At 53.2% G+C, this 20,966-nt stretch overlaps 1 protein-coding gene and 1 long non-coding RNA gene across 2 annotated transcripts; both read left to right on the top strand.

The window, feature by feature from the left end:
• Nucleotides 1-70: 70 nt before the first annotated feature.
• On the top strand, nt 71-20,254 carry LOC134475948 (uncharacterized). Its single transcript, XR_010047286.1, has 2 exons — nt 71-13,753; nt 19,074-20,254. It is a non-coding gene; the product is annotated as an uncharacterized LOC134475948 (long non-coding RNA).
• LOC134475947 (endogenous retrovirus group K member 5 Gag polyprotein-like) lies at nt 13,762-20,254 on the top strand. Its single transcript, XM_063248117.1, has 2 exons — nt 13,762-19,260; nt 19,427-20,254. The coding sequence occupies exon 1, from the start codon at nt 14,594-14,596 to the stop codon at nt 15,815-15,817; it is 1,224 nt and encodes a 407-aa protein (XP_063104187.1). The 5' UTR covers nt 13,762-14,593; the 3' UTR covers nt 15,818-19,260; nt 19,427-20,254.
• Nucleotides 20,255-20,966: the final 712 nt, after the last annotated feature.

Genomic DNA, 20,966 nt, shown 5'->3' with positions numbered 1-20,966 from the left:
TAGACTGCAGTTCACAAAAACCTCTCTCTTCGGGGTGGAAAAGAAAACTGGCTTTCATTTTGTAGTTTTTGTCTTTGTCAGCATTTCTAATGGCAAGAGTGACGAAGTCTGCTTGCGGAGTGCCAGGACCGACAGCTGTGTTTTATTATTGAATATTTCTGGTGGCGAGCTTGGCCGCCGCTCTGTTTATGTTGCTTGTAAGATTTCACGCAAGACTCCGCAAGGTCCCGGGCTTAAACTGGAGCGTCTGATCTGCTGGATAATTCATTCCATCCCTTTCATTCTTGAGCCCTTTTCTTTTGATTTTTTTCCAAGTGCCTATTGAGTACTGCCAGAAAATGGAGCCTCCCGGCTGGCGCGGAGACCCCAGGTCTCTGCACGGCTCCAAGCTGCTTCCCTCAGGTGGCCTAAGGCTGGCTGTCTGCTTCTCCGAGGAGCTGCTGTCCCCAAGGTCAAGCTCAGCAGCCTGAGCCTGAGCCTGGCCTGAGAGCAAGCCCTGCCTCTCCCCGGGGCTGCCAGCTCTGGCTGCTGGACCGCTGAGGCTCGCTGCCCGCAGTGCTCTCTGTATTTTGTTTTTCAAAAACTTTGTTTTACTTAAACCTAGCCAGGCTGCTTTGGAGCGCTACCCTGGCTTTGGAGGTCTGAGTGTGGTCTCCGAGTTTGCCACAGTCTCCTTCACTTCTTTTTGAGCATGAAAATGAAAGCTTGCAGGAACAGACGTCCAGCAAACTGGGCCACCCGTCGGCCATTCGTTTATTCATTTGTCACATGCTTGCAGGCATCTGGGGGGGCATAGAAATGGAACCAAGCATCAGATGCCAACTCCCTGTACCTAAAAGAACATCATCTCAGCTCCCCCCATTGGAATTCAAAGGTGTCTGCAGCTCTGGGGAGGGGATGGATTTATCACAGTCACCTCTGCTGTGACCTCGGACTACACCTGGTTCCGGCTCTGGGGTCCATGCATAGTCTGGCTTCCTTTCTTTTGCGGCAAGATTCCTATGAGGTTCCCCAGCCCTTCCTAGTGTTTCCACCAAAAGCCTCTTCTCGAGAGACATCGGCAGGTGCTGGAGATTTTCCTGAGGGCTGGAGGAGCGGGAAGATCCACATCCTAAGGAATAAATGACGGTCAACTTCCTGCCTGTTTTCTCAAAGTTCCTCAGCCACGTCTTGTCCCGAAAGGTAGGAGCCAGGACACCAACCAGGCCTTCGTTCTTCCCCTTAGTCACTGTGCGTTTATTCAGTAACTGCTATGTGCCAAACAGCTGGGGCCCCAGAACCCCCAAACGCCTGGCCTCAGGGTGCCCTGGGGTTAGGGGTGCACAGGATGCACATTTAGAGGGGAGCTGGGCTCTGGGAAGGACCCAGGCGCACTGAGGGGCCTGTGTTAGGCAGACTTGGCCACTCGTGAGGGCAGGGAGGGCTCCTCCCAGGAGCCCGTGGCCCAGCAGGGTGGAGGGAGCTTCAGGCCTGGGCCCAGGAGGGCTGGAAACACTCAGGGCTCCAGGGAGGGCCTTGCTCAGCGTGCGGGTGTGGGTGGGAAACTGTGAGAGGCTGTCAGGAGGGCAGAGCAGAGCTGGGATGCCCAGGGGTCCTGATCCTAGCTGGGAGCTAGAGGAGCACAGTCCACAGGCTCTGTCCACGGACTCTCCTGTCGGCTGCCCTCTCCCCTCCTCCGCCTCCTGCTCCCACCCCTCAGCGCTCTGTGTTCCGGGGCTTGGTCTCCTCCAGGACGTCCAGCCTCTGTGCACCCTGCTGGCTCCAACTCCCCACCAAGTTTCGGAGTCAAACTCTTCTCTATTTGTTCAAATCATTGGCCACGGGCAGACTGTAGGCCAGGCTTTCGGGGAGCCATCCCAATCCCGCCCCTGGAGCTGGGCCAGTGCAAGGTGACAGGCCTGTGCTGGCACAGGGTGGGGGCCATCTGCAGGCAAGTTTTCAGCCCCCACTGTCCTCTGTTCTTGGGGAGCAGCCCCTCCACACTGTCCTCTAGCTGACCTTGGGGAGGAGCCCACAGCTGGTTTTTCCCCGCTTGGAAACATAAAGGCAGCTGCAAAATAAACACAGCCAGGAAGGGACTGAAGCTCTGGAGTCTTGCGAAGGCCCCACCCAGGGCTCCTGGAACCCTCCTGCCCCTGGGGGTGGGAGCCCCAGAGCCCTAAATCTGAGAAATGGACAGGAAGAAGTAACCCACATCTGCATGCGACACATGTTGGGGCTCCCCTCAAAGGCTCGGAAAAACCTACCCAGGGCTGGAAAGGCTGGGAGCCAGAGACTGAGAAAGACAGACGAGGAGGAAAAGCCAATGTAAGCAGGAGGCTGCTGGATAAAATGGTAGCTGTTTGCGGACACACACATATTTTTAAAATAAAGTTCGAAATGATTTCCAAATAAAAATATTGTTCCAGAGCGAGCCCTAAGTGTCTGCCAGGCCAGTGGTTGCACCCGGGTCTGCTCAGGCCTGCTGGTACCCGGCTTTGGAGCCTCTGACCTGGTCCTCTGAGTGGGCTGGGTGCCCTTCGATGCCCCATGTGGCCAGTGTCAGGGCAGAGCTGGGCCACGTTTGTTGTGCTGTGAACATCAAGGCCCGGTTCCTCCCAGAGCCCCTGGAGTCCCCAGGGAGAGGCTGGGGGAGCAGCTGAGCCCAGGGACCTCCACCCTCACACTTGCCCTCCCTCTGGCTCCTGGAGGAGGAGTCAAATGCTGGTGGAGTCATAGAATTCCCATCCCCAGAGCTGACAAATCGCTTTCTCCCAGCCCAGCCCCAAACACAGGAAGCAGAGGCCCTAAGGCTGGGCTGCACTTACAGACCCCACTGGCCAGCTCCCCCTTCCTGGCCCCAGAGCTGGTAGGGGGACATGCAGAATCCTGCCCCTCAAGCAGGCAGAATCAACATCTGCATTTCAGCAGGACTCCCTGGGACGTGTGGGTGAGTTGAAAGCCACATCCTGAAAATAGGAGCTAATGTAGTTCTTTAAATGTGCAGATTTCAGAGGGTGCAGAGGACTCTGTGGTCAGGAAGAGAGCCAGGCCTCGGGCAGCCCCTGCAGACTGGGGCGAGAGGCCCCAGCACCCACCATCACACATCTGCGGTGCACGTTGGGTGCTGTGGAACATCTGGCAACCAGTACTACTGGGGCCTGGATTCAGGGAGGAGATTCAGACCGGGGCCGGGTGGAAACAAGTCCTCAGACCAAAGCCAAATGCACGAAGATGCCAGTCACCAAAACAAACATCTGGAAATAGCAACGAGTATCTGGTACTAAAGGGCCTCCGGGTCTAGTCATTCATCTTGGACATCCTTTATACCCAAGATCATGCTGAGGGGAGCCCCGCATGCGAGCCTGCGGGGAAGGGGCAGGGAGAGGAGGGTACAGCCAGGCCTGGGCTTGGCTCTAGAAGCCTGATCCTGCACCAAGGGGGAAAGGGGTCTGGGGCTCTGAGAGGAAGTTAGGGGGTGTGGAGCCCCTGTGGGCTCCATCCAACCCTTATGACCTGCCCAGGACAAGGCCCCTGAAGGCCTCTCTGTCCCTAGCCCAACTTCCCGAGCTGATTCTCTTGGTGTTCAGCCTTCACACAGAATTTGGCTCAGGATACAGGGCACAGGGGTGGGAAGCTGAGAACCAGCAGGTGGTGACCCTCTAGGAGGAAGCCCTGTGACAGTGTTGGGGGCGGGGATTGGGGCTGCCCCAATGGCATCTTGAAGCTGAAGCTGAGTCTCCTCTGTGACTTGAAGCACAGTCCTGTCCCGGGTGACCCCAGTCCCTAGGAACGCTCCTCCTCTGCCTTTAGGTTGCAGTTTAAATCCTCCAAACCCCAATCGATAGTATCATGAGCCCAGATTAGCTGGATTCTCCAGGGAGGCAGAGCCAACGATGGAGGCTGAGGAGTCAGCAAGCTCAGAGCCCCGGAGAGCCGCAAGGGGGTCTCAGGTCCAGTGCAAGGGCAAGAGAAGACCGCATGTCCAGGTCAAGCTGCAAGTGACATCTGTTAAGTGGGCCTTTCTGCTCCATGGAGGCCCATCCACCTACCTCACACATCTCCAACTCGAGTGCCCATCCTCTCCTGAGCACTCTCACTCAAGTAACATTTGACCAATGTGTGGGCCTCTGGTGGCCCAGGTGAGTGGACAAAGCCATCAGCAGCCATCTCTCTGGACTGAGTTCTCGGGACCTTCTCCATGGTGGCTTGCTCAGCTTCACAACTGGGACATGGGTGGTGGCATCGCATCTCTCTAGGGAGACACAGGGCCTCACTGGGCTCTTTCTCTTCAGTTTCCCTGTGTCCATGAGCATCAAGCTGTGCTGGGATCCTGATTCTGACTGAGGGAAGGGGCACAGGATGTACCTTGTATTAGTCAGGGCTTTAATAGAGAAGCAGATAAAACATGAGATATGCAAATGTATAAGAAATTATAAGATTGGCTTACGATGATCAGCCACAGAGTCGGACAAGGAAGCATTCAGAGGGCATCTGCACGCTGGAGGCTGAAGGATCCAACCCAAGGTCTCGAGTTCACTGCGGTGTCCCATGCAAGGCCACACTAGCAGACCAGTAGTCTGCACTGGAAGGCTGAGGAGTCTATGCCTGAAGGGTGAAGGATCCAAGGCAGAAGCTAAAGAGTCTGTACTAGAAGCCAAGAGATGACATCCAGGCCGAAGGCAAAGACTGGAAGACTGGAGCTCCTCCAAAGGATAAATGAGGTTTCTCCTTCCCTTGGTCTCATGGGTCCATAACTGACCAGGTTAGCAGGACCCTTTGCTTGGCCTTGTCCTCTCCACTGCCTCGCCTTCCCCTGTTCCCTCTCTGCCTCCTGATGGTCTCCATAACCCTGTCTGCACCTGAATCTTACAGCTCTGCTTCAGGGGGTAGGGAGGAAATCTTAACTGTGGTGTCACTCTAAATGGGGTGCCCTGCGCAGTGTGAGGTCTGTGGCCTCCACCTTCCAGACACCAGTCAGGAGAATAGTTGTAGTTTATGACGAGGTGTCCCCAGCACTACCCAATGCCTCCCAGGCAAAACTGCGTGGTTAAGAGTCACTAACTATACTGCTAATCTCCGTAAGTTCATCCAGAACAACAGTTTGTGCTTCTGTTGGTTGATTGATTGGTCATCTTTGCCATGCTGAAATCTTATAACCTGAACAATTACCTCTAAGAAATAGCATGCAATATATTAACTAGCATTAATTTTTTCTTTTTTAAAAAATTCTGTATCATTCCTATTTTTGTTTTGTTTTGTTAAAAAAGAAAAAAGAATCACTGCCTTAAAAAGGGGGGGGGCAATGAGGAAGGAGAGGCCCAGAAAAGACCAGGAACTTGGTAAACTCAGGCAGAGGGGTCCTCGGGGTCACACTGCCCCTGCTGCTGGCTTATTGGGGGGGGGGGCTATCTTGTCAGGCTCTTCACCCCATACCAGCTAGAGATGGGGCACTCAATTTCAAGGACTGCTGGCCAAAGAAAGCACTTCAGAGGCCCCACTTTGGTCCTCAGCCCCCAGGAAAATGGTTTGTCACACAGGTCCCTGCCCCTGCCCCTGGCCCAGACCCTGAGCTGCATACCTGCTCCCCTGGGAGCTGGGCCTGTCTGGGCATGGGAGAATCAAGTCTTGCCCCATTCTGGAACATTCACAGTGATGGCCTGGAGCTGTGAGGGAGAGGTAAAGAGACTGTGGCTGGAGGTTGGTTGCATCAGGACGTAGGCTGGGGGTGACCTCAGCCTGGTGGGCAGCTCAGCCCTCAGTGTGGCTGCTGGCATCAGGCAGACCACATTGTCTGGATGTGGAGTTCTGAGCTCTGTAGAGAGAAGCTGTTATATGTCTCACTACATCAACCGTGCATACCAGGAACCAAGCTCTAAGTGCTGAGCCTGAGGGTTGAGTGGCATCACAGGGTGAGCAGAGCCCAGGGTGGAGGGGAACTGCTACACAAAGGCCACCTGTGTCCATTCACCTGACTCTGGTAGCCTCAGAGGCCTCTATGATCCCCTCTTCAAAGAGGAGGTGGAGAGCAGCATTGCTTGAGCCCCAGTTCTATGCTTGGTGTTGATGGTGTTCTGTCATCACACCTGCCAGGGTGTGTGGGCTCTACAAGGCCCTGAGTTTGGGGAACACAACTCCAGCTCTCGGATCTGGACCAGCAGGGAATATGCGTGGCAGCTCATCCAGGAATGCCCACTGACAGGAGAAGGCCTCAGCTCCCAGCAGCCATGGGAGCAGCCATCTTCCTTCTGGTCCACAGAAAAGCTCAGTGGCCTCCCAAGGGCACAAAGCCACTACGTAGGGAGCCCAGGACCGCGTGCCTTTCAGATCTCCGCCTTCATCTCTGGGCTGTCCTCGCCTCTCCTCCAGGCTTGTTGGAGACTCACAGGTCCAGTGGTGTTGTCACAGAGCAGACAGGCCCAAAGAGCTCACAGGACAAGGTAGGAGGGAGCTGGAGCTGGACGGACAGGCCAGCTCTGCTGCCTGTGACTCTTCGGAGTGGAGCAGAGGGTCTCAAAACCCAAGACGTTAATAGTCTGCAGCTTGCTAACCACAAGATATACCAGAAGCACAAGCTGTGCCCAGCCTTTTTCTGTTTCCAGTTTGTTCTCATATTTTCAAAGTTCCACACACTCACAAAAGACCCCCATCCTACCTGATAAACAGTATAAAAGTAACTTTCTACACTGGCGTGGAGCTCAGACTTTGGAGTGCGCAGCTCCTCTGAGCCTGGCTGTGTAATACAGCTCGGTTTCCTCCATTTCTCTGAGTGCTGATCCGTTTCTTCATCTTTGGCAAACCCAAAATTGCTGAAGGGCCACATGGAGTGCACAGAGTACCACATTGCCAGAATTTCTAGTTTATGGGTTTCTTCCTGCTGCTGCAACCTACAATAAACTTAGCTTGACACTACACAGGTTTATTTTCTTATATTCTGGAGATCAAAAGTCTGGCATGGGGGGTTCATGGATATGGGGCTCCTTCTGCAGGCTCAGGGAGACTTGTCTTCTCCAGCTTCTAGAGGCCACCACATTCTTTGGTCTGTGACCCTGGAATCCCCTTCAAAGCTCAGACTCTCACGTCTGACTCTGGCTTCTTGATCATATTTCTCTGTGTCACTGACCATCAGGGCCCCATCTTTTCCTAAGGATCTTTGGGATAATGTTGGGCTCACCTGGATAATCCAGGATAATCTCTCCATCTCAAGATCCTTCACTTAATTACATCTGCAAAGTCTGCTTTGTTGTGTAAAATCCCATACACAGTTGGCCCTCTGTATACAGAGATTCTGAATCCATAGATTCAACCAACGGTGGATTGAAAATATTTGGAAAAAATATTGCTTCTGTATTGCTTATGTACATACATTTTTCTTGTCCTTAGGAAAATAAATACAGTGCAAGAACAGTTCACATATCATTTGCATTATGCTAGGTGCTGTAAGCAACTTGGGAATGACTTAAAGAATATGAGAGATGTAGGTAAGTTATACACAGCTACTGTACCATTTTATACAAGGGACTTAAACATTCATCCTGGTGTTCTGCTGGGGGATGGTCTGGCATAGATGCCCATAGATACAAAGGGGTGACTATAATTACTGTTTTGGGGGATTAGGACATAAATACAGTTTCAAAGGAGAATGTCCCCCCAAAGCCGTGTGTACTCAGAGGTAGTGCTCGGGAAGGTTACCGAATTATGGGGGCACTATCACTGACTTGCTGTTAGGAGGTGGGGGTTGGTTGGAGGTGGGTTATGGAAGGCTTTAGTCTCTCTGCCTTGTTCCTCCCTTCGCTCTGTTTCCTGGATTCCATCACATCAGCAGCTTCTCTCTGCTATGTCCCTCCCCCGTGCCATTTCTTCATTTGAGCCCTCCAACCACGGACTGAAACTCTGGGAGTGTGAACCTCTCCTCCTTTAAACTGGGTGCATTGGGTGTCATCATACCTTAGCGATGAGGAAAGGGACTCAGGCAGTTGAGGACCGTGATGCTTCCTAGCACACTGAGTCTGTGGAGATGTATTTCCAGAATTGTGCAAAGTCGTGGCGGCTCAAGTTGCTATAACCAAATGCCACAGAGTGCCTGGCTTAAATCACAAACATGTATTGTTTCATAGCACTGGAAAGTGGACATCTAAGGTCAGTCTGTGAGCATGGTTGGGTCTGGTGAGGGCTCCCTGCCTGATTTGTAGACAGCAAGCTGCTCACTCGGTTTGTATATTAACTGCTCCTCTGCACCTGCTGAGAGGGGCGGGGGAGAGAAAATCTCCATCAATAAGGCCCCTCGTTACTGAGTGAGTATCCTAAGCTTATCGTTATTACATGTAACTTTACCTGCTAAAAATTCTATCAGCAGATATAGTCATGTTGGAGTTAGGCTCCCCACAGGTATTTTGGGGGACACCATTTAGCTCACAGCACAGAACAGCTGTCCCTTCGCTCACCCACCCCTCTCTCCCCGAAAGACCACTTTTCCAGGCTGCTCCGCCCACTGGATTTCCTTGGTATCCAACCGTGGTGCCTTGGCAGGAGACAGAAGGCAGGAAGGAAGGGGGGAGGGTTCCCCTTTTCCAGGTGCTACCCCAGGCCTGGATGAGTCTCCCCTGTGGCCGCAGCTCTGCACAGGCCATTCCTGTCAACATCCCCACAGAGTGGCCTCAGCTTTGGGGGCCAGAATGACGCAGCCCCCCTCCTTTGTCTCTAGCCAGGGGTGGTGAGGACTTTTTGCTGCTGAAGATCCCTGTGGCCCCTGCCACCTGGAGTCTGGCTTCTCGGTCCTCCAACCTCTTCATAAGCACATCCTGGCATCCCCCTTTATTTCTTAGGCTCTGCCCCTCAATCTCTTAGCAAAACCTTCCACTGCTGGGGGAGGGACTCAAGGGTTGCCCCTTACTCTGCCCTCCTTAGCGAGCTGGGTTTTGGGCAACAGAACTCATGAGGACAGGGAGCTTCTAGGCTCTGTGAGTCGCTGATCTGATGGACCAACCTGGACCTTTGTATGATTTTTGTACTATTGTGATTTCTTCATGGCTTATAACAGCTGCTTGTTCAGTTATCAAAAATCCCAACAAAGTCTATAATTTTTAAAAACTAGGACTTTCCTCTAGCTCAGCGCTGGCCCAGAGAACGGTGCCATTTTCTTCCTCTGCACTGTGCACTGTGGGAGCTGTTGATCCCAGGTGCCCATCTAGCCCTGGAACGTGACCAATGAGGCAGAGGTGCTGGATTTTAAATTTTACTTAGTTTATATTTGAGGAGCCACCAGTGTTGGTTCTGCAGCTTTGAACTCTGCGGTCCCAGGGCACTCCCCACAGGGTTGACAGTGACTGCTCCCCGTCCTAGAGTTGTCTCTTCAACATGTTAACACTGTGTGTGTTGGACAAGAAGGCAGTCACCATTAGCGAGAGCACGGTGCTCGGCCTGTGTGAAAGAGGCACCTGGGAGGGGCTGGGGCCATGGCATTATTGGTGACAAAAAGGAGGCCAGTAGAAAGCTCTCATCTCCACTGCTCCTTCCCACCTTCCTCCACCACGTCATAACGCTTTGTGGTCAAGTCTTTTACAGATCTCTGCATGAGACAAATGGCGACCATAGAGAGAGGTGGGCGCAGAGCTTGGCGTGGCCAGTGGTGGTGCCCTGCATCAGAGCCAGACTGAGGGAAAGGGGAGGCGACACTGAGGATGGCTTGCACCTGGAGCCCAAGGGGAGCCCTGGGTTGCTCTCTTTTGCCTTCCCAAGTCTCAGGGAAGTTGGAACTTGCAAAGCTAACATGAGCAGCTTCCTTCGGTGTGTCGGTCACACCCGGATGTCCTTCCCCTCCTGACACAGGAGCACGTGCTGTCCTCACCCTGCAGCCTCACAGCCAGCCCTGAGAGATGAGAATGACCAAAGGCAGGAGAGCCCTGCGTGGAGGGAGGGCTGGTGAAATGCTGGACAGCCTTCCAGGCCGGGCGGTGGTGGAGTGGATTCTGGGCCTTCCCGGAAGGAGGCGCTAGTGAGCACCCACAGGAGGGCGGGGTGTCCCTGTGGGCGCTGTGGGGTGTGCAAAGCGGGGTCAGGGCTCCTGGCATCTCAGCTCCAGCATCTGCTTGCTCCCCACACCCTCCCCTTGTTAAGCCGGCATGTGGTCCCTTTGCTAGAAAAAGAACAGGGTATTAAGGGCTTAGGAAAAAACAAAACAAAAACCAGATTTTGAAATCAGAGCTCTGGGCCAAATGTCAGCTCAGGCACGCACTTGCTGGAAGGCTTGGCGTGGCACAAAGCCCTCTGACCCTCCCTCTCCTCGCTCCTGACCCTCGCATGGTGGCTGCGATCTGCTCTGCCTTGAGCGGCCACAGGTGACAGCATCCACACGGGTCCCACCCTGATGTGTCAGCCTGTGGTCTTTCTGTGGCTGAGGGGTGGACAGGGCTGTCACAGGGCCTCTGGGAGCTGGTAGGTGTGAGTTGGGTCCCACCTTGGTCGCTGTCTTTAAGAAGTCAGGCACGCGTTGTTGGAGCACGAAGCTGCACCACTGGCCTGAGGGTCGCTTCCCCAGCTCTAGGGTGAATGTCGTGAGGGACAGCGTATGTGTGTCACCAGTGGTGGTCCCTCCTGTGCCTCTCCTGCTGGCAGAACCTGTCACAGGGCCTGTGACACACCCAACCCGGGACGAGTCCTGATGGGTCAGACACCGTATTTCCTTTTTCCTACCTGGTCCAGTACTTGCTTTTCAAGTATTGTGACTTGCAGCGGTCAAGCGGCCAGCTCTAGACTTGAGAAGCAAGAGAAGGCGCACGGCAAGAGTCAAAGCCAGACAGCACCAAGGGCCTGGCCCCAGACACCTGCCTGCATCCGTGTACCGTGTGCGACCATGTATTCACACCAGTGTGTATGTGTTACGGAAGTTACAAAGCCCTTGATGCTGGGATGCGTCTAGGAAGGATTTTCCTCCTGGATAAAAAGAAAAGCTCTTTTGAGGGAAAACTCTTTGGTCTCTGCCCTATCCCTCCTGCCTGAGAAGCTGTGTACAAAAGCATGATGTTTGTAGCTCAGCAGCTATCTTGTGACCATGAGGCAATAAGCATGAAGACAAAACTAAACTTGGCAGAAGAATGGACAAAACCCGGTCCTTGTTGGAACAGTTGATGTTAGAACCTGCCCGTTGGACCCCAGTTAAGTGAATAATAAAGACTGCATTTTTGGGGTTTAACTCAATGCTAATTGAGTTTTCTCTCGATTGCAAGCAAGAGTCCTCATGTGAGCACTGGGGAGGGCACCAAGGACAGCCAGGGGGGAGGACAGAGCATGCTGAAGCACTGTTTGCAGAGGGCCCTGTGCAGAAGGGTCTGACTTGGATCTGCTTAATGTGCTTTAAATATGCAAATAGGAATCGGAATTTCACGTTCTTCCCTTTCGATTATTTAAACTGTGTTTGTTTCTGACTGTCACAGGCTGAACTTTGGGGGGCATAGAAATTATTTGAGTTACATTTAAAACCACAATTGGGTTCTGACAAACTATGAAGGATTAAAAGGGAGATAAACTCCAAAAAAGTTTATGTCATAATCTTCATATTCCTTAAGTTCAGGGTTCTTGCTTGAAATAACTTAGAAAGTATAAAGTACGCTGAAGACTAACATCAAAGTGTGACACTTAGTTACGCATCCGAGTGGGGTGAAAACTCCTCAGATCAGCACAGGCCGAAGTGAATCTATTCACCCACAAAGGCACTAACAGAACAAATCTGGCTCCAAAGGAAAGGCGAGGTGGAGGAAAAGCAGTCTGTCCTGTGTCTTACAGGGTTAAAAGGTGAAAAAAAAAGCCAAGCCTGAGATTGTCTTTTCTATTGAACTTGAATTATTTGCATCCCCTCCGGATACATAATCATCTGCAGTTGTCGAAGTTGTACAAGTTAGCGTTTAACTTTGCAGAATCTTGGCTCTAATTAATACTCAGTGGTGAGTCAAACCCGAGACTGCAGTCAGTCTGCTGACTTTCACTGGGGGACCCTTGGACAGTGCCCGGAGATGATTCTAGAAACCCACCGTGACCTTCCCCTTGGCTTCCGAGCTTGAGAAATTTCTCTTAATATCGTGCAAGGGGAGTGGGTGGTGCCTTGTAACTTCCCTGACTGTGGGCCCAGCCCCTCTCTTACAGTCACACACACACTGGTGTGTATACACGGTCACACGTGCGTACGTGGGTGCTGCCTGCCTTCCTCTCACGCCAATGCGTGATCTCCTCTAGCAATGCTGCTGCTGTGGTGGTGCCCTCCACCCCAAGATCTGACTTAGCTCACAGTGTGAATGGGGCACCGAGGCGAGGAGAGTGCAGGTGGAAAGGAATCAGCTGCACACGCGTGTGCAGAGACCCACACCTCCCCACTCTCACCCCCCACTTTCCCCTCACGCTCACACCCACGCTCACACAGGCTCACACACTCGTACTCTGTGTCATGCACACATTTGTTTGCTGTGAAGTGTGCAGCCTGAGTTCTAGCACCTGTCACCTGCGGGACCCTGTCCAGGCCCTGGGAAGGCTCTACCTGGGCTGTGTCCATCACTTACATTCTCCTTCATGAAGACCCTCACGTGGCACGAGCTTCAGGCCCACAGCGCCCCCTCTCCCCTGCTCCCCAATGACGGGTCCAGCAGGGCTCATGCAAGAGGGGCTCGCAGCCCCCTCCTGCTGCCCGGGTTCTGACTGGCACACACTAATCTTGCTTAAATGAAGTGTGACCTACTTTTGCCTGAGGTCTTTCTCTGCCAGGCTGCATCCCAGACACTCTTGGGGACCTGGTCACAATCCAGTGGTTTCCAGGCCTTGGAGAATCATCCTTTGCTGTCTGACAACCAGAGAGGCAAGAAAGGCTGGCACAGGGCCGTGGAGAGGGCACTGGCGGGGCTTCAGTGACGTCTTAATTCCCTGAGTCCAACCTTTGGCTGTCACTTCTGGTCCCACCTCCGAGAGGCTGGAATGAGCCTCCTGCTGCAGGATCTGAGTGCTAATCGGCTCTACGTCTGGCCTGAATTGCTCTCCTTTCCTACCCACGGGCCCCCTGGGCCTCTGTCGCTCACTGATTTGGGGAGCTGGGGGCTTATCTTTACAGAGCAGATGGAGAAGTTCCCTTTTTTTTTTTATTAAAGCCATCCAGTCTGCATAGAAGCAATCTGCCAGCAGCTGCGAGACGAGCTGTTTTAAATACATTTCCATAGCTCCTCAGCTGTCTGGGGGACTGGATTTCTCGTCCCCTCTCCTCTTAGGATACCAGACAACTGCAGGTGTCCTGTGTTGGGAGCCGCGGCCGAGCCCGGTCGCCTTACTTGGCGGACGTGAGGCCTGTAGGAAAGAGCAAAGCCTGAGCTAGATTACCCCTCCCATCGAGTGTGCTAAGATGGAGCTTGTCCCCTGCTTCCTGCTTGGTAAACAACCCGCTCTGTAAGATAGTCTGCCTAGCAACAACTGATGTTAGCCAATCAGCCCGCATCGCGCGCTTTGAACTGATTGGCCACTGTAACCTTATAAAAGTGAGTGCCTCTCCCGCCAGAGGGAGAAGCACGGAAGGAGCCGCAGGGAGCGGACCGGTTGAGGCTTCGGCCGGGTAGGATCCCGGGGCAGACTGTGAGGAAGACAAATAAAGAAAAGCTTGTCCACCACGAAACCCTGTTGCGTGCTGTTCCTGCCGGCCGGGAGCGACACCGACATCTGGTGGCCCGTACGGGGAGAAAAAAATCCTGACCGACCCCGAGACGTGGTGGTGGACGATACGCTCCAACACAGTGCTGCAGGACAGGTGAGTAGAGGATAAACCTGGGCCCTGGGTGGCGCGCACCTACAGGGTTTTTAGACTCCTCTCGAGCTCACGCGTAAGTGGCCGGTCTCCTAGGCCTCACGAGGTGAGTCAAAATAATAGAACACAACAAGATATAAATATGGGAAACATACCGGACAAAGATGCTCAGCCCTTGGTGTTGGTCCTTCGGAGACTCCTAAAGTCCAAGGACCTCAAGGTGGGGCATAAGACTCTAAAAAATTTCCTTGCAGAAATTGACAGCTTTGCTCCCTGGTTTCTGCCTACAGGGCATGTAAACCTACCCTCCTGGGAAAAGTTGGGCAGAGACCTTTCCCTAGCAAAACGGGAGGGTAGAGCTTCGGTCTCTGCTCGTCCGTTGTGGGAAATGATACACGCGTGCCTAAAGAGTGAGAGTAGTTACGGGGGGAGCTCTCAAGAACTTGTAGAAGTACGCAAGGTGTTTGAACAGGCACAGTCAGGAAGCTCCCGAGAAGGGTCTGTCAAGGAGGGCAGAGATACAAAAGAGGAAGCCGAGGCTCAAGCCTCGGAGTCGTCTGACACCGAGGACGAGGGGGACTTAGAAGGCGAAGGGGCCGAGAAGGCCGATTGCCAGGAGGCCGAGTCAGATAAAGAGAAGGCGCGGGGCCCTTTTGCCGCGTTGCGTCGCGACCTACGCTCTGCTCAGGTAGGCTTACTAAAGAGTAGGGAGCTCCTGACGCCCCCTGGCGGGAAAAGGAGACAGAACCATCCGCTCCGCCCTGGAGCTCATTCCCGGAAGCGGTCCCTTGCCGCGAAGCCGCCGCGTGGGACCTACCCCCTCTTCAGTCAGTGTCGGAAGTGATGCCCAGGCCGCCATTTCTTGCTCAGCCGCGGCCACCATCTTATGATGTCTCACCGCCGACTGGACGCTACTTTCACGGACAGCTGTGGCGAGGGGGGCGGCTATCTAGTGGGGATCAGCCATTGCCAGGGATAGACTGCGGTCCTTTCGGGATATATCCTGTGCAGTTAGCCCCGGGTCAAGGGCGCAATGTGTGGGAACCCTTTGAGATAAAACAGATCAGAGAGCTTAAGAGTGCTGTCACTTCCTTCGGTCCTACTGCACCCTATACCATAGCTATGCTAGAAAACTTGTCTTCTGGGCCACTCACCCCAGCGGACTGGACCCAGTTGGCAAAAGCATGTCTACCCTCAGGCAGCTACTTAGACTGGCGAGCATGGTACGCAGAGTTCTCTGCCGAGCAGGCTGAGAGAAACGCCAGTCAAGGAAACAGGGGATGGGACAAAGACATGCTCATGGGTGAGGGTCGATACACAGATAATCAGACTCAGTTTCCCGGCGCTGTCTACGAGCAGATTAATGCCATAGGGCTCCGTGCTTGGAAACAGGTGAGTGGTGCAGGGACGGCCTCCCTATGCCTTTCCAAGATAGTTCAGGGCACTACGGAGCCATTCGTTGACTTCGTGGCCAGGATGCAGGACGCTGCTGACAAGATATTCTCAGATCAGGATGTGGCTCGACCACTCATCAGGCAGTTAATTTTTGAACAGTGTACAAAAGAATGTAAAGCAGCAATAGCCCCACATAAGAATAAGGACCTTAACGCCTGGATCAGAATATGCAGAGAAATAGGGGGGCCACTTTCCCATTCAGGAGTTGCGGCCCTCCTAGCTGCGGCAGTACAACAAAAGGGCCCTCGAGGGCCGAGGAAAGAGCGCAAGGCCAAGGGGTGCTTCGGCTGTGGGGACCCAGGGCATATCAAACGCAACTGCCCGAATAACACAAGCGCCAGGCCTCGCCCCAAAAATGAGGGATCGTATGGCGTCTGCGGGAGATGCAGAAAGGGCCCACATAAGGCAGAGGATTGCAGATCAGTCTATGATGCTCAAGGAAATCGTATTTGTGGCCGAGATGTTAACGAGCCAAAAAACGGCCAGAGGGGGCCCTCCTCGCCAGCGGGCCCCCACCCCCGAGACAGGACAACACAGGGTGGCAGCCTTCCACAAGGGCTACCCCTGGGTCAGCAGGCATGGACCTCTGTGTCGCCTCCAGACTCATACTGACGCCCGACATGGGTGTCCAGGTGGTTGAGACCACCTTCAAGGGGCCGCTGCCTAAAGACACGGTTGGCTTGGTGATTGGAAGATCCTCCACAGCCCTCCGGGGCCTCACCGTGATCCCTGGGGTCATAGACTCAGATTATACAGGAAATATTAAGATTATGGTTCAAACTCTTGTAGGTACTATGGTAATTAATGAGGGGGACAGGATAGCACAGCTCCTGCTGCTCCCCAGCCTCCATAAGAGGTTCCAGTCTAAGCAAAAGACCAGAGGAGATCAAGGCTTTGGCTCCTCCGGGGAGTTTTTGAGGGACTCCACATGACTCTTGATAAGAGGCCCATGCTTTCGCTTAAGATCAATGGCAGAAATATAACAGGTCTCTTAGACACAGGAGCAGATCGCTCCATTATCTCCAAAAAGGATTGGCCTTCCAGCTGGCCTACCAACACAGCTGACAACACTCTCCAGGGTCTGGGGATGGTATCCGCCCCTCAGGTCAGTGCTACAGCCCTGCCCTGGTGTGATGAAAAAGGTCACCAAGGCCATTTTCAGCCTTTTGTCCTACAGTTGCCAGTGACGTTGTGGGGGAGGGACATCCTCACCCAGATAGACGTCACTCTTTCATCCAACTGCTCTCCCCAAGCCAAGGATATACTCAAAAGACAGGGATATGTCCCCGGCAAAGGCCTGGGCTCAACTCTACAGGGCCGAACGTCGCCAGTGCCAGTGGAGAAAAAAGATGATAGACGTGGGCTGGGTTTTTCCTAGGGGCCACTGAGGAGGTTCCTCTGCCTACTCCAATCAAGATCACCTGGAAGTTCTTAGACCCAGTTTGGGTGCCTCAGTGGCCCTTGCCCAAGGAGAAGCTCCTAGCTCTGTCAGAAATAGTTAAGACCCAGCTTCAGGCGGGACATGTCAAGCCATCAACTTCCCCATGGAACACTCCTATTTTTGTTATCAGAAAAAAATCAGGCAAGTGGAGACTACTCCACGACTTGAAAACGGTCAACACACAGATACAGCCTCTAGGGGCAGTCCAGAGAGGACTGCCGGCACTCTCAGCCGTTCCGAGACATTGGCCGATCTATATTATAGACCTCAGGGACTGTTTTTTCTCGATCCCCCTACATCCTGAAGACACCCATAGGTTCGCTTTCACCCTACCTACCATCAATCAGGAAAGCCCTGACCTCAGATACGAGTGGGTGGTCCTACCACAAGACATGGCCAATAGCCCTACTATGTGCCAGATATATCTAGATTCTTTACTGACCCCCATGCGTAAGGCCTTCCCTAGGGTTAGGTGCGTTCATTATATGGATGATCTCCTGATTAGCTGTAAAGACATAAAAATGTTAGATAATATGCTTGGTCAATTGGTCGAGACCTTGAGAAAGGCCAACTTACATATTGCCCCTGACAAGATTCAAGGAGGAGACCTAGTGACCTATCTAGGTGCAAAGATCTCCCCCATGCTGATCTCCCCACAAAAGGTGAGTATCAGAACAGATAATATTCAGACCTTAAATGACATACAAAAGTTGTTGGGAGATATAAACTGGATTAGACCTTACCTACAAGTCCCCAACTCGGACTTGAAGCCCCTATTTGATCTTCTAAAAGGGGACCCAGATATCACTTCCCGTAAAAGGCTCACTCCAAAAGCTAGAGTTACATTGCTAAAAATAGAAGAGGCCCTAGGCAAAGCTACACTACAGAGGATCAACCCAGAACAGTGTTTTGACGTTTGCCTACTGCAAACCGACTCCCAACCCACAGCAGTAATTTGACAAAAGGGACCACTGCTGTGGGTGCACCCCAAGGTTTCACCCGCTAAGACCATTGAGCATTACCCGGAAGTGGTCGCTTCCCTGGCCCTGGAGGCACACAATAGAGCTATCCAACATTTTGGCTCCAAACCTCAGGCCATTCGGGTGCCCTATACCACTAACCAGATCAAAACCCTGACTGCGTGTAGACACCTGGGCCATTCTGAGATGCGTCTTTCATGGAAAAATAGATAACCAGTTCCCTAGGGACCCTATATTACAGTTTGTCGCTCAACATCCAGTAGTCTTTCCAAAAATCACCACCTCTGAGCCCATTGCTCCAGCAACCACGGTTTACACCGACGGATCTAAGACTGGGGTAGGAGCCTACGTAGTCTCAGGTATGCCTCCAGTCAGTATACAGTTTGAGCCAGACCAACCACAAGTGGTGGAGTTACAGATTGTCAAAACCGTCCTTAAAAAGTTTCCAGGGGCCCTCAATATTGTCTCTGACTCAAAATATGTAGTCAATGCCATACAGGTCCTGAAAACAACAGGCCTAATTAAACCAACATCTAGGGTGACAAAGTTGCTCCTGGCTATTCAGACATTGCTCCTAAACAGACACACCAAGGTATTCACCACTCACATAAGAACACACACACATTTGCCAGGGCCCATGACACAGGACAATGCGACTGCGGACATGGCCACCCGCCCATTGTGGATATTCACTTTGCTCTCAGCGATAAAACAGGCCCGCCATTTCCATGACAAATTCCATGTCAACGCTCGAACGTTGGCCAACCATTTCCATATTCCCAGGGCTAACGCGCGAGACATCGTGTGACTGTGTGGCTCTTGTGCCACACATAAGCCTGTCATATCAATGAAAATCAACCCCAAAAGACTAATCCCTGGCAACATTTGACAGATAGATGTCACACACATGACAGATTTTGGGTCTCTTAAATATGTCCACGTCTCTACAGACACCTGTTCCCACGTCATATTTACAACTACAGAGACAGGTAAAAAGGTTTCTAATGTGATTAATCATTGCCTAGCAGCTTGGGCCGCGTGGGACAAACCCAAAATATTAAAAACAGATAATGGACCAGCCTACACAAAAAAAGCCTTCAGTAAATTCTACAAAACTATAAAAGTACAATTAAAACATGGTATCCCATACAATCCTCAAGGTCAAGGGATCATCAAGAGAGCTCACAAAAGTATCAAGAAACTCCTATATAAACAAAAAGGGGGAGTAAGCCAAGGCCTGCCTCCAAAGGCGCGGTTATCTATGGCATTATTCACATACAATTTTTTAAACTTAAACAGTGAAAATTGCTCCCCAGCTATGGCACATTGTACCCCATCCCCAAAAAATAAAGGATGGGTTAGATGGAAAGATGTCCTGACGGGACAATGGATGGGCCCGGATCCGGTGGTTAGCTGGAACCGAGGCGCGGTTTGTGTCTTTCCGCAGGGACCGGGACGAGAACCACTGTGGGTCCCAGAGAGGTTGATGCGTGCGACAAGTCCCTCGACTGAAGATCAGGCCTGTTCCACCAGAGGCCAACCGCAGACCCAACAACAAGATGAGCCCTAAAAGAACTGCAGGACAATCCCTTTTTGGGGGCCTGGAACGGCTTGCTCCCCTATGTGCTACCCTTGTTAGGCCCTCTATGCTCCTTGTTCTTGCTCCTGCTTATAGGACCATGCTTGCTCCGATGGGTCACATCGTTCATTAATGGACGCCTTGCGGCGGCACGTCGTCAGGTCCGAATGGTTGTCCATGCTGCTCTGGCAGCGGTCCAGAACGGGCAAAACGACCCCCAGGCATACGCATGGCTCGCTCGCATGGCCTACGACCGCGTTTAAAAGTGACAGGCTTCCCACATTCTCCTCCCTAGACAACAACATGTAGCAGGGTGGGTGAGTCAATGACGGGTAAGAGCGTGCCTCCCCAGCACGACTCGACCTAAGCCAGGCCCTACCCCATGGCGCACGAAAGCCACTGGATCGCTAGATTCCGCCCCGAATCTAGATGCCTCTCCAAAGGGGATCATAAGGAGAGACGTGAGCGTATGCCTATGTGCACCCAGGTTCCATCTGACCTATCCCTGGCCCTGGAAAAAAGGACGAGGGCCTCAAGGCCTTGGTGGACCCTGGGACGGCCGCCCGGGTTCCAACCCAAAGGCCTGCGGTGGGCCTCAGATACAGGGCGTAGGCCTCTACGCTCGATCCAGGACAGGCTGCGATGCGCTCGTTCTTGTAAAATAAAATAGGGGGAGATGTTGGGAGCCGCGGCCGAGCCCGGTCGCCTTACTTGGCGGACGTGAGGCCTGTAGGAAAGAGCAAAGCCTGAGCTAGATTACCCCTCCCATCGAGTGTGCTAAGATGGCGCTTGTCTCCTGCTTCCTGCTTGGTAAACAACCCGCTCTGTAAGATAGTCTGCCTAGCAACAACTGATGTTAGCCAATCAGCCCGCATCGCGTGCTTTGAACTGATTGGCCACTGTAACCTTATAAAAGTGAGTGCCTCTCCCGCCAGAGGGAGAAGCACGGAAGGAGCCGCGGGGAGCGGACCGGTTGAGGCTTCAGCCGGGTAGGATCCCGGGGCAGACTGTGAGGAAGACAAATAAAGAAAAGCTTGTCCACCACGAAACCCTGTTGCGTGCTGTTCCTGCCGGCCGGGAGCGACACCGACAGTCCTGCACATGGCCGGGGACTCCTCCATGCAGGCACGTTGGGTGGGACAGAAACCCACCCCACACCTCCGTCAGTACGCCCTAGTCTGCAGTTGTCAGTGGCCAAGAGGCCTGCGGGTCGGGTGCCCAAGGCCGGGTCTGACACCCGGATGCCCACTGGACAGGGCACTTCCCTACCAAGCCCTGACTCGCCCCATTCACTCATTCCTTCTTTTATTCTACCGTAACTCTAGGTGCTGCTGAAGATAGCCATGTTCCTGCCCTCAGAGAGCTCACCTTCCCCTGCCCGGAGGCCACAGAGAAGTCTCAAGGCCCAGAGCCCTGGCCAGCAGTGCAGGTGTGGGATGCAGGTGTGGACACGGCTGCACCTGGCTGCAGGCCTCCCTGGTGAGGGAGGTGACAGAATGGCACTGTCTTGGGGGCACCAGCTCACCCTGCAGGACCAGGTTGCATGGGGCCTCCCGGGGCACACTGAGCCTCACAGGCAGCCCTCCTGAGTGGCCACTGGGGTCATCTGTACTGCCCTGCTTAGGGAAGTCCCATCAGGAGAGGAAGTGAGGGGGAGATGGCGAAGATGAGGTGGAATGTCACTGTTCTAGGACAATGTGGCCCAAGAAGAAGAAGACGAAACCTAACCGTCCCACAGGGGTCTCCCGCCCTGTGACTTCC

Source organism: Cavia porcellus, unplaced genomic scaffold, assembly GCF_034190915.1.
Source record: "Cavia porcellus strain 051 isolate PalLab524CR breed Dunkin Hartley unplaced genomic scaffold, mCavPor4.1 scaffold_5, whole genome shotgun sequence".
NCBI classification, from domain to species: Eukaryota; Metazoa; Chordata; class Mammalia; order Rodentia; family Caviidae; genus Cavia; species Cavia porcellus.
The sequence above is the reverse complement of the archived record's forward strand: the minus strand, read 5'-3'. Positions and strand labels throughout refer to the sequence as shown.